The sequence below is a fragment of the Sphaerodactylus townsendi genome, linkage group LG12 (genome assembly GCF_021028975.2).
Source record: "Sphaerodactylus townsendi isolate TG3544 linkage group LG12, MPM_Stown_v2.3, whole genome shotgun sequence".
Taxonomy (NCBI): domain Eukaryota; kingdom Metazoa; phylum Chordata; class Lepidosauria; order Squamata; family Sphaerodactylidae; genus Sphaerodactylus; species Sphaerodactylus townsendi.
In genome coordinates, this window is record NC_059436.1 from 32519970 (window position 1) to 32532467 (window position 12498).

General features: G+C 60.4%; 1 protein-coding gene across 1 annotated transcript in view; it reads left to right on the forward strand.

Annotated features, from left to right (window-relative positions):
* Window positions 1-7477: 7477 nt before the first annotated feature.
* The window catches only part of LHX2 (LIM homeobox 2), a 32430-nt gene continuing 27409 nt past the window's right edge, over window positions 7478-12498 (forward strand). Inside the window, 4 exon segments of the mRNA XM_048513364.1 lie at window positions 7478-7739; window positions 10340-10453; window positions 10456-10553; window positions 11211-11584. Of these exon segments, the coding sequence (XP_048369321.1) occupies window positions 7620-7739; window positions 10340-10453; window positions 10456-10553; window positions 11211-11584 (706 nt within the window). The 5' untranslated portion in view covers window positions 7478-7619.

The window sequence follows — 12498 nt, forward strand, 5'->3', positions numbered from 1 at the left end:
TGGGTTTTCCCTTCTCTGGACCGGGCTTGGGGCCGGCCTGGGAGCGAAGGGGCGGTGGCCCCAACGGTTCATTAGCTGCTCATCGCGCTCGGCCGCCGGGCTGGGAAGCCGCTCCTCTCCGGGAGGTCCCGCATCACAAGGCGGACTGTGGTTCAGCGCTCCCTGGCAGGCAGCTCTTGCGAGGTGGTCCAGACGTAGTTCAGAGGGATCCGGCGCTGTCCGGGTTCCTTGGGCGGGCAGATCGATGGCGAGATGCAGTGGCGGCGCCCAGACCCAGTGGAAGCAGAGCGGGGCCAGAAAGGCACGCCAAAAAGAGCTCCGGGGGGGGGGGGGCCAAGCGGGACAGGGTGCAGAGGGCGCAGCAGGTCACCTGGAGCATTCAGATTGCAGGGGAGCAGAGCGGTCTTTTGGGTGGTGGCAGAAATGCCGAATGGGAGGGAGACAGTTGCAAATCCGACCAGCGAGCCGGCCTCCCCTTCTTCTGCTACCCATTCTCTGCATTCAGGGGCTGTTGCCCGCAGGCTTCTCGGGTCTCCCCCCCCCCCACTTTGCAGAGGAGACGTTCCCTCCGGGCCCAGCCAAGAGGCTGCAGGTTCCTTCCCCGCTGTTTCTCCGCGGTGCTGCTGACCGAGCCGGTCTCTGCCTCGACAAGGGCAACAAACCCACCATGAAGAGTCTTTTACGCAGCAGGAATCGCCGCCGAGCCCATAACGAAATCCCCTTGTCCGGGGTTCCTGGAACGATCCCTTTCCGCCCATGTCGAGGGTCGAAGCCGTTCCAAAACGTCACGCGACTGGGGCGAAGGAAGTGGAAGAAAAGGGGGGCTTTGCGCGAAGGCCGGAGGAGGAAAGCGGCAGCTAAAACGAAATCGCAGCGCTCGGAAGGGCGTTAAGAAACCGCGGGTTTGTTGTCGCAAGAAGCCCGGGCAAAGTCCTCGGAGAGAGAGGACGCAAAGATGGTGGCCCGAGAGGAAGGCAGGCAGCCCAGGAAATGGGCCCGGGGAAATCCTTGCGGTGGGCCCAGGCCTCCGGGGCCGGCTCTTGCGCGAGGCAGAGCCAGGCTCCGCTCTGGTGCGTCTTAGTAGCCCTTGCGCAGGAGCCTTTCCCTGTCGTGGGCGTTCAGAATGGCTGGGGAGGAGAAGAAGAAGACAAAGGAGGACCCCGTTGGCCTTGTGGGGCCGTCCAGCGCGTTTGGTCTCCAGCCTGGGGCCCCAAGGTGGCGGGCGAAGGGGCAGGACTTGGCAAGAGGTTGGAGGATTCCCTCGCGGGTGCTGAGCCAAGGCTGGGCAGTCAGGCTAGATCTGATATGGAGGAACAGCCGCAGCCTTATGGAGGAGCCTCGAATTCTGCTGGAGGGACTGAACCCTCCATCCCCCTCTGTGGGGCTGGTGAAGTTCTTTGTAGACCCGAAAGGACCCGAGGACCAGAAGGCACACGAGCCCTGGCGCTAGAACCGGGCGCTCTCGAACGCGCAGCCAGACCCACCGCTTCTTCCCGGCCCAGTCCCCAGGAGAAGGAACGACTTGGACGAAACCCCTTCGGAATCCAGAAAAATCCCGACTGACGGCTCATCACGCCAAGCAAAGGGGCTGGCAGGCCGGGGCAAAGAAGCTGCCCAAACTCTTGGCCGGTTCGATTCTTGCTCCACTTCAGTCCCACCGTGTCTAAAAGGAACGGCCGGGGGGAGTACCTCTGCTTTCTAGCCTGCGCGGGATCCCGAGACTCAGGCTTGCCCTGGGACCCGCGCAGGCCTTCAAGAACCCCGCATTCGCTTTCTCTTTTAAAGGCCGATCCGAGCTCAGCCCCCTCCCCTAATAACCAGCTGCTGGTCTGAACTAACCAGGCCCGGCTCCCTTTGGCCTTCCCTTTCCTATTTCCTCTGCCAGTCCCCGGCCATAAAAACCAGCCCTTTCTCATCGCCTGGGCTGGCAAGCGCTGCCCGCTGCCCCCTGCTCCGGCGAAGCGGCTACATCTGGAAGGCTCGTGGCAGATTCAGAACCTTGACAAAACCCACTCGGGAGACCGTCCGCTCCCCCGCCCCCCTCCGGTGCACTCTCTCTTTTTTTAACAGTTGCATTTACACAATATTAATATCAGCGACTAAAAAAAGACTTCCAGCCTTTTTACGCGTCTGACATGGCACGCTCATACCCATATTTCACGTGTCTTGTTCTGTTTTAAGTTCAGTGCATTTAACAGGGCCCTGGAGAGGATCATGTGGTGGAAGATTTCTCTTCCGTCTTTGACACCTGGGGGGGGGGGGAGGAGGAGGAGGAGGAGGAGGGAGGGGGAAAGGAAGGGGGGCCGGTGGAGAGCGGCGCTCCCTCTGCCTGGGACGCACGGCAGCCGGTCCGGCCCAGCTCCTTTGACCTCTGCAGCGGGGGGAGGGGGGGCTGGTTTGGGCTCTTTGCACTCATCCAGGGGTGCAGAGACCCCTTCTTGGCCGTTTCCTTTTCCGACTTCTCAGGCAGACGGATAATTAGCTAATTTCGAGGAGCAGCAATTCTCTCTGATCTCCTCTCCCGGTGACTGACAGCTCATCAAATCAGAGTAAAATGCCTTCTTAGTCGGTTGCCGCCGCCGCCGCCGCCTCCTTGGGCACAGGCTCGCCTTGCGCCCCGGCCCCTGCCGCTCCAACCCAGCGCCTCCCCATGAGAAAAAAACGGGCAGATCACCTTCCTCCGCCCTGCACCCCCACCTCGCCCTCCGGGGCCGGAGAGAATCTGGACTGCAGTCCTTCCGGAGCCAGGCTAGAGCCGCCCGGCCCCGGCGATCATCGCCCAAAGGATGATAATAATAATTAATAACCATAATAAGGGGCGGAGGTTTCGTTTGTCATGAATTAATCCCCGGCTGAAAATCTCTCTGGCACCGGAGGGTCCACAGGAAGCCTCGGACAGCTTGGAAATATGTCTCCAAACGGCTTGTACAGAACAATTAAATCTGGGGGAGGGAGGGGGAGTGGAAACGGGGAACAAAAAAAAATAACAGTTAAAAAATACAGATGGCATTCCCTTCTTCTATCAAAACACACACCTAGAGTTTGAATGGCCGCTGCTATGACTGGAGGAATACCCATATAAATTAGCAGGAAGGCAAATATGTAATTTTGCTATTAATAGAATTAAGGCTGCCGGATCTCCTTGCCCCTCCCCTCCCCCCCCCCTCCGATAAATATCATCACAGCAACGTCGGGAAGAGATGTAAACTTTGCAGGCGGGAGGGGTCAGGGAAGACAAAAGGCGGCCCCTGCCCATGCAGGATGACGGAGCCGGGGATCAGTCCTCTCCCCCCCAGCCCCCTCCCCTCCCCTCCCCGCCCACATTCAATATCTCGTTTCCATTCAGGGGGTTATTATCATTAATTGCATTGTTAGCGCGATCTGCTCAGATCCGCCGGCGCGCCCAGCTGCGTCTAGACAGCGGGGGGAAGAGGCGAGCGGGCCCGGCCGGCACCCACCCGGGGCGAGGGGGCCGGCTCGGGCCCTGCCTGCATCCCGGCGCTCGCCCGGTCCATCCTTTGCCCGAGGAAGCAAATGGGGGAAGACGCGCCTGGTGGGGGGAAAGCTGCCCGGGAGGAGAGGCTGCTGCAGCCCCAAGAGGAGGCTCGGCCTGGCAAGCGGCTGTCCGGCCACACCAGGCGCTGGGATTTGGGGAAGGCGCCCCGGACCGCCCCTTGCCCGGTCTGGGGGCGCTTCCAAGGACCCCCACCCCACGCTCTCTTTCCTTGCTTCTTCCATTGGATGGACTCGCCGCGATTTCTCGGGCCGGCCGAGGAGAAGGCCCCGCTATGTGCAGGAGGGGAATCAGGCCACTCGCTCCACACGAAGCCGGGACGCCGCAGCCGTCGAGGGTTTGGGGTCTGACCGGAGCTGTCGTTGGGCTTCAGGTCGGAGCGGGTGCCCTTGCTGGTGTCTCCCCCTCCCCCGGATTAATGGTCGGAAGGAAGGGAGACAGCGCCGGTCCTCTCGGGCCCTGCTTAGAGCTCCGCTAGGGCAAGGGTCTCCCACGCCCGCCCGTCCCCTTTCCCCCCCTGGTCTGGCATCAGGGGGGCGAACAGACGGGGCGAGCACCTGAAACCGGCAATTAGCGCCGAGAGGCTCCCTTTGTTCAGCGCGGGTCCCCCGTTAAGCAGCAGATGGCCTGGGCAGGCCGGGGACGGCGGCTCACCTGTCCGCCAAACTCGGGCAGGTGGAAGAGGGGTTCCATCCTGTGCTGGGCTGGGGGGTGGGGCAGCTTTTTATTTCATTTTATTAGATTTATATCCCGCCCCTCCCCGATTAAAGTCGGCCTCGGGGTGAGGGTGGGGGTAACAGCATACAAATATCAACAATTAAAACGCAGTCAGCTAATTTAAAACCCCACCACTCAAATTTAAGTCACAATTATTGCATTAAAATCCTGCTTCCCAGGATAACCACTCCAGAAGGAGGAACACAAGTAACACCCCCCCCCCCCAAAAACCCGAGACCATAATAAAATACAGAACAATAATGAAATACATAAATATTAAGACTAGCTGGGGTTAGGGATAGGGAGACCAGTAATTTCAATGTATTGTCGAAGGCTTTCACGACCAGAATCACTGGAGTGTTGTGGGTTTTCTGGACTGTATGGCCGTGTTCTAGTAGCATTTTCTCCCGACGTTTCGCCTGCATCTGTGGCTGGCATCTTCAGAGGATCTGATACCATCTGAAACGTTAGGAGAAATGCTACTGGAACACTACCATACAGCCTGGAAACCCCACAACACTCCAGCCATTTCAGTTTAGATAGGAAAGCAGAGATGGCCTTCAGGAAAGGAACGAGAGGGACCTTTCGGAAGAAGGAAGAATTTAGACCTGAGAGTCTCGGTCTAAGAACAGACAAGAGGTGACCCCAAAGGACAGAAGGGTCTCTAACCTTTTATAGCCCTCTCTAGCTGACCGCTTGCCCGCCCCCTGCTGGGTCTTCTTCTCAGTCCCTTTGCAGGCTGGGCATTGCTCCTTCCACCAAGAGCTTAAAGTGGGGTGGGGGTGGGTGGGACCTCCTTCCTTCCCCTTTCATTATTCTCTTCTGTCTCGTTGGACTGAATAAACACCACACAACCACCACCAAGCGAAATGCCGCTGGAAGGGTCGGCCCAGGCTTTGGCAGGCGGCAGCCCATCCCGGTATTTGCAATCCCTCCTTCCCTCATTGGACGTCGCCTTGTGTTTGACAACACTTAAGGAGATAATGAGAGAGGGGTGGGTGGGGGAGGGGGAGGGGCGTGCTGATGAACTGGTGGCGGGAGGGGGGAGACGGGGGGGGGCTCACCTCTTCCCTCTGAAATTATAGCCCTTGTGCGGGTGTTGCCTGGCATTAAATCAATAAATGACACAAACTATAGACTCCGGCCCGCTGGAGAGAATGGGCTGGGGTCTGAGGGCAGGACTCTCCCGCGCTGGGACGGCGGCTGGGCGGCTCCGCCAAGCGTTTCGGGATTGCAGACGGAGTCCCCAGTCCAAGCAGGGAGACCGGCGCGCCGGACATGGCAGGGCAGACGGACTCAGGCGGGCCTGGTGCGAAAGAAGCAGGTCTGGAGGCCCTCTGGGTACCCCCCGGGGCTCCTCCTCGATCAAACGTTAGTGGGTGAGCCTTCCCCAACAAGATCGACCGGCGCAGAGTTTACCAGAAGTTGTGAGAAATAAAGAAACCCCAAATTCTGGGGGAAGCAGAAGGGGGAGGGGAGAGGAGAGAAAGAGCCAGCCCTAAGGAGGGAGGGAGGGGAGGGAGGGAGCGAGCCGGAGGTTGGGTGTCTTCGCCAGCCTGCCCCGCCCCCGTCCATGTAGTCCAGGGAAGCATATTCGACGGGATGGTTTCGCTGGACTTCTCTTCTTCTCCCACGTCAAACAGCGGCAACAGAATCCGGCCCAAAGCGAGCCCATGAGAACCCACCCAGTGCCATGTGGGAAGAAGGAGCTGCCCCCACCGCCTGCCAGTCGCACAGGGCGAAGGGTTGCGCCTCGCTGGCTTTCCCGTTCAGACCGCCCCGATGTCAGGACCGGTTCCACGGAGGCGTCCCTCCCTTCACCCGGGCTGCGGGAGGAGGGCCCCGAAATGAAGCGGGGCTGGCCGAAGGGTGTGCGAAGGCTGAAGGTGATCCGCAACAGATTCAGGGTTCAGAGGCGGATTTTCCAGCCACAAGAGACCTGAAGCTCCCTTGAAAAGGGGGTGTCTGGCAGGGGCGATTCCATGGCCCTCCTGGAGTGAGGAGAAACCTGGCCACTGGGTTCCCTGAGCATGGGTTCCTCCCAGCGCAATCTCCGCAGGGGACATGAGGCTGAACCCCTCTTTCAAAGCAACCCACAGTCTGCCGAATTGGTGACCTGCCAGAGTGCCAGTCCTCCCTGCCAGTCGGGGGTGGGCGGGCGGTGTGTGTGTGTGAGTTTTCAGGCTGGCAGGCTTGTCACTTGGAAACACACACACACACCCCTTCGTAAAACACACACAGGCCAAGTTCAACTGAAGCGGAGGCCCGAAAGTCCAGCCCAGATCTCGGGCAATTCAGTCCCGCTGCCCTTGTGAGAGAGACCGGGAGCTGCCTGGCACGAGCATGGGCCAAAGGGCGCGGAGCCGGAGAGCATCCTCCCCCCATGACAACCCCCCCCCCCGCGTCCTCCAGGGTGCTGGTCCAGTCTGGCTCCCTCTTCCCTCCCTTGTCTGTTTGGAGCTCTTTGCAGTGGGAACCTTCCCGGCCCCTGCCCATCTCCGGGGTCTCTGGGCGCGGCCCCCTCCGGGCGCCATGGTGGGACAAGACAAGGAGAACCGATGACGGGCGGTTGGGCGGCCAAGTTGGATCCCCGTCCGTCGGGGGCGGGATGGGGGGCGGTGGCTGTCCCGACGGGGCGGGCGGAGGCTCCGCCACCTGCCCCTGACCTGCGTCAAGCGGGCCGGTGGTCAGCCGGTCGGTCGGGGCCCGGGGGGCCTCTGGGGCGGCGGCGGAGCGGCCTGCGAGCACATGGTGGCCGGGCCTGGCCCGGAGCGGAGCAGCCAATGGGCGCCGGGCCCGACGTGATGTCAGAGCGGCGCTAGAAAAGGCGCGGAGGAGCCTGGTGCTGCTGGGCTGGGACTGCAGCGGCTCCTGCCCGGATCGCGGCTCCTCCTCCTCCCGCCCGCCCGCCCGCCCGCCGCCCGCCGCCCTCCCCCGCGCCTTCTGGGTCCCCGGAGCAGCCGCCGCCTGCAGAAGGGCGCTCGGGCCGGCCCGTCCAGCCGGCCCAGACTGGGAGCCCGGCCAGCCTCGCCCGCCCGCCCGCCCGCAGCAGGCCTCGGCGGCGCCCGCCCGGTGCCCCCAGCGCCATGGAGGAGGGCCCCGCCGCCGCTGCCGCTGCCGCCGGGCTTTGACGCCGACCGACCCACCGTCACTCGCCCGGCCCGCGGCGGCCCAGTCGAGGGGCCCGGAGCCAGCCAGCCTGCCAGCCAGCCGCCCCGAGCAGCAGCACGACCAGGCGGCGGAGGCGGCGGCGGAGGCGGCGAGACGGGGCGGCCGCGCTCCAGGGATGGGGCGGCGCGGAGGCGAGTAAAGCGGGCGCCGGTGGCGGCGGACTCGCCTTGGCCGGAGCAGCAGCAGCCCGGGGCTTCCAGCCCGGCCTCTGCCGGCCATGCTCTTCCACAGCCTGGCCGGCTCGGAGATGCACGGCGTCATCGACGAGATGGACCGGCGAGCCAAGGGGGACGCGCCCGCCATCAGCTCCGCCATCGACCGCGGCGAGACCGAGACGGTAGGGCCGGCAGTGGGAGCGCCGAGGGGGCGGAGGGGGAAGGCTCTCCCCTTGGCCACTTTCTCTGGTCCAAGTTAGCAGGGGACCCAGGATGGAGGGGAGGCAGTGGGGGCGGGGGGGGGCTAGGAACAACCCCCCCTCCAGGAAACAATCACTCCCCAGAACAGGATCGCGGCCGGGCATTCCAGTTAAGGCTCCTGAGCTGACTTGCAGGGAAGCGAATGTAAGAGCAGGGCTGTCTTCCCGAGAAGAATTACACCAGGATGCCTGGAGATGCTCGAATTATTGTTACTATTAATAATAAAAGAGAAATCGATTCAGTTAATAACTAATTTCCCAGATGGAGGAGACAACAGCCCTGCAGCTGAAAGCACCTCAAACGAGGAGCGAAAAATATCGGTCTAGAAAGAGAGGGAGAGAAAGCCCCCCCCCCCCCTTTCCCCGACCGGGGCGGACGAGACTTCTGTCTTTCAGAGATTTCCACCCAGTGAACAGAATAACGGTCCCTTCCCTTCCCCATCCCATGGAATCAAAAAGGAAAGGAATTAACTTACGTAAATTAAAATATGTTAAGCCAGCCGGGAAAAACATGTTCGAAATGGCTCTTTAAGTCTTCTTGTTATTACTATTATTATTATTATTATTTTGGACTCTCCATTTTTGCAGTCAAAAATAATAATTTTTATTTTAAAACAACGTTTAAAAACAACGCCTTTCCCGCTTGGAGGGCCTTTTAAGTTCTGCCGAGTCCTGCATTGCCTGCGGCTCTCGGAGGCTTCGGAAGTACAATTTGGGTTTTATTCGGGGTTCTCCTTTCCCCCCCAAGCCCCTTATATCTGTCTGCCAGAAGCGAGCGAACCAGGGCCGCCGGCAAGAGCGGCAGAAGCGACCCAGAGCCGGCCTGCCCCCTTTCCGGAGTCCTTTCCTGCTTCGCCTTCCCCCTTAACTCAAAATACGTTCGTCATCTTTTGTAAAATAATTTTCTTTCATTTCCCTCCCCCAGGAGGAAACAATTTACCTTATTTTTCTTTGCCACGAAAAAATTATAAAAGTGAACCCTGAGGCTTCTACTAATAATTCAGTTGTATTCCGTTTTTATTTTCAGTATCTCATTGTCGACAGCAAAGAAGATTATTGTAATTTGGGAATTTAAAAAAACCCTCTCCTTTTTGGGGGGAGGGGCAGGGGATTTATCCTGCATTTGGCTCCCAAAGTTAGTTTGCTTTGGAGTGAATTAAAATCATCCTGGGATCCCTAAATGTGCAGATAAGGCCTGATGCGTCCAAGAAGTAGGGGCTGTTTTGAAACCTCGGTTCGGTGCTTTTCTTCGGCTGTCTTCAATTCCCCGAATCGGGTCCACCGAGTCAGATAACCCAGTTGGGTTCCATTTGCCAGTTTTATTTTTTTAAAACGCTCTAAAAACAAAACAAAACACCACCTCTTCCCTTTCGCATTTGTGCCACTGGAAGGAGACGGGGACGAAATTTCTTCTCCAGTCCTTTGCAACGAATATGTCGCGCGTATTTCAGAGGCAGGAAAAGGGCCGCGCAAACCTGTCGCTCACAGGCTACTTTAACCGAGACGAATCCGTGCATTTTAGCCTTCCTTATTGCGCCGATCACTTTCCCGGGAGTAAACACCAAGTAGGGTTGAGCAGGACGCTGAATAGATCTGCTTAAAGCTGGTTTGTAAAATAGCTAAAAATTGAACAAGCTGCGAGGAGGTTTCTCTTGTGCAAAACCGGCTTTCGGAATTGTCTTTCCCTTTTCGCCTTTTAACATAAAAAGTGGAGATGCTTTGGTTACTTATTTTTTAATTGTGCGAAGGTTGAAAATAATGCGCGTGCAACGCAATTTATTTCATTCTATATAGATTAGCCCGGTTGTTGAGTCCAGCTGCTAGTCTATTAATTCTAGGTTGTTGTTTTTAATTTGTTGGGAGAGTCTTATGGCCCCTGTATTACAGCACAGGTTTCCCCCAAGCGATTCGAAAAGAAGCCTTTTGGAATGTTTAATTTCCCTAAAAGGCGACTCCGAATGCGTCCTGGCGTCCTGGTCCCCCTCCCTCTCGCGGCTTAGGCGTTGCTTTCCCGGGACTTCAGTTTCCGCTGAATCCGTGTTGAGAGAAAGCGATTTGGGGTGTGATTCGGTTTGGGGGCCGCCGGGTTCGACTGCAGCCGCGGAATGAAGTCCGGGTTCAGCGGCACTTGCAAAGCCTTCTCCTTCCCCGGACTGACTGGTTCCCCTGTGCATTGGTGGGTCTCAGGCCCCCGGCCGAGAGGCTACTCCCGGGGGCAGGAGGGGCCCTGTGGGTTTGGGCCGTCTGGACTATTGGGGTCCCAGATCCCGCTTGGCGCCCCGCGCTGCTGCTCTGGCCAAGGCTTTGCGCCCTGCCGTCCAGCGCGTTCAGCTGGTGGATCCGGCCGAGAGCCGCTCTGCCCCTTCCCCGCGGGTGGGCTAGACCTGGACCCTTTCAAGCCGGGGATGAAGGCCCCGCAGGTCCGTCCTTGGGCGGGGCAGGGCAAGGCCGGCGGGTGCGAGCGGGCGCCTGAGCCTCAGACCCTCTAACCGACGCCGGGCGCCCTTGTCTCCCCTTTGCAGCACGCCATGCCGTCCATCAGCAACGAACGGGCGGCCCTGTGCGCTGGCTGCGGGGGCAAGATTTCGGACCGCTACTACCTCCTGGCGGTGGACAAGCAGTGGCACATGCGCTGCCTCTCGCGCTCAAGTGCTGTGAGTGCAAGCTCAACCTGGAGTCGGAGCTCACCTGCTTCAGCAAAGACGGCAGCATCTATTGCAAAGAAGACTACTACAGGTAAGTGAAGAGAGGCCCCTGCCCGCGCGCCGTCCGGCGGGGACTCTGGGAGGGAGCGGGTGGCTCGCAGCCCGACGTGGCTTGCAGTTCGGGCGCTAATTGGGCCTAGAGCAGCAGTAGGGGAAGGAGGGCAGTCTACCTTCAAACTTGGACCGAGGGACCTGAGCATCCTGGGGGGCAACAGCCATCTGCCTCAGAGCCCAGGCCCCCGGCAGGGCTCGGCGGTCCCGGCCCAAGTGCCCCACGACGCTGACTTTGACAAAGAAAACCCCCAAGACTCTCCCAAGCGCGACTGTACGGGCTGGATTCTTTGGTGACCTTGTTGGCCGGCTCCCATGCCAAGCCGGTCTCCGCCAGATCCCCTTGCAATCCAGGGAAAAGCCCCCGTTGCTCGGAATTTTTGGGGAAGGAGACGCTTGATTTCCCATAAAGAAGGGCAACAAAATCCCACCCCCCAACCCTCCAATCCCCCCTCCCGCGGGAAAAAGTCTCTAAGGCTGCCTTTTCCTGCTCCGTGCCCGAGGCTGGCGGCAAGCGAAAGGGTTGGGTTCTCTCGGTTCCTGGGTCGTGGGCCTTTGCGCCTGCCGGGGCAGTTGGGGCCCCGCCGGCCGCTTCCCAGGTGCTGGGACTGACGGCTGGGTTTTTCTGGCTCCGCAGGAGGTTTTCGGTCCAGCGCTGCGCGCGCTGCCACTTGGGCATCTCAGCCTCGGAGATGGTGATGCGCGCGCGGGACTCGGTCTACCATTTGAACTGCTTCACTTGTTCGACGTGCGCCAAGATGCTGACGACGGGCGACCACTTCGGCATGAAGGACAACCTGGTCTACTGCCGGCTGCACTTCGAGGCCTTGCTCCAGGGAGAGTACCAGCTGCACTTCAACCACGCCGAGGGGGCCGCCGGCAAAGGCTCCGCGCTGGGCGCCTCGGCCCTGGGACTGCCCTACTACAACGGCGTGGGCACCGTGCAGAAGGGACGGCCCCGGAAAAGGAAGAGCCCCGGACCCGGCGCCGACCTGGCCGCCTACAACGCAGGTAAGAGCCGGCGGCCACTGGAGCCACGGATGCAAGCAGCCTGGCGGGCAGCCCCCTGGCTCTGCCCCCGGCGCGGCGGGACCCGAGCAGAATCCGAGGGGTCTGGGCCGGTTTATGGGACGAAACCAGTGGGGGTTGGGGTGCGGCGGCGGCTGCGTATTCGGACTCGTCGGTCGGCGCGGGCTTCTGGGGCTCCTTCTGGGGCTGCGCGGTGCTGGAGCAGTTGTGACCAAGGCCAGTGGCCGAACTGGGCCGTCGGAGGGGTCGCGTCCCCGGCGCTTTTCCTGGGGGCAGCCGGAGGAAGGCTTTGGCCCGTCAGCAGCGGGGAAGGCGTCGTCGCAAAGCGCGGCTGAAGGGAAGGTGGCCCCTCGGCAGTTTCCCAACCGCACGTCGGAAGCCGTCTCTCGAGGCTTGCGCTGGTCCAAGCAGAGGAGGGCCCGCGGGCCGGGGAGAACTTGGGAGGGATTGATTTGCTGGCGCCGCCGCAAGGGGCAAGTTTTTTGGGCCTGGTGAAAATCCAGCGCCTGGCCTGGAGCAAATCGACAGGGCAAAGACCCGTCTGATGTATGGCGAGCCCCCAGCCCGAAAGAAGAGAACCCCCTCCCCGCACCGCAGAAGGGCCTTCGAGCTCCCCCTCCCCCAGTGGAATTCATTTCTTCCTGCGGGCTTTCCGGCTGGTGGCTTTGGGCTCCCCGTGGGCTCCACCTCAGCTCGGCTGGGCGGTTTTGGAAAAAACCAAAGAGTCGAGCGAAAGGAGGCCTAATATTTACCGACACACTTGCTGCTCCGCAACTAAAACTTGGGCCCCCACCGTCTCCCGGCCGGCCCCCCTGGAAAGGAGGGCTCCGCCGCAGATCTGCATTTCCGCCGAGCGCCCCAGAGTCCAGTCCCCTTCGAAAGTTCCTCTCTGCCCC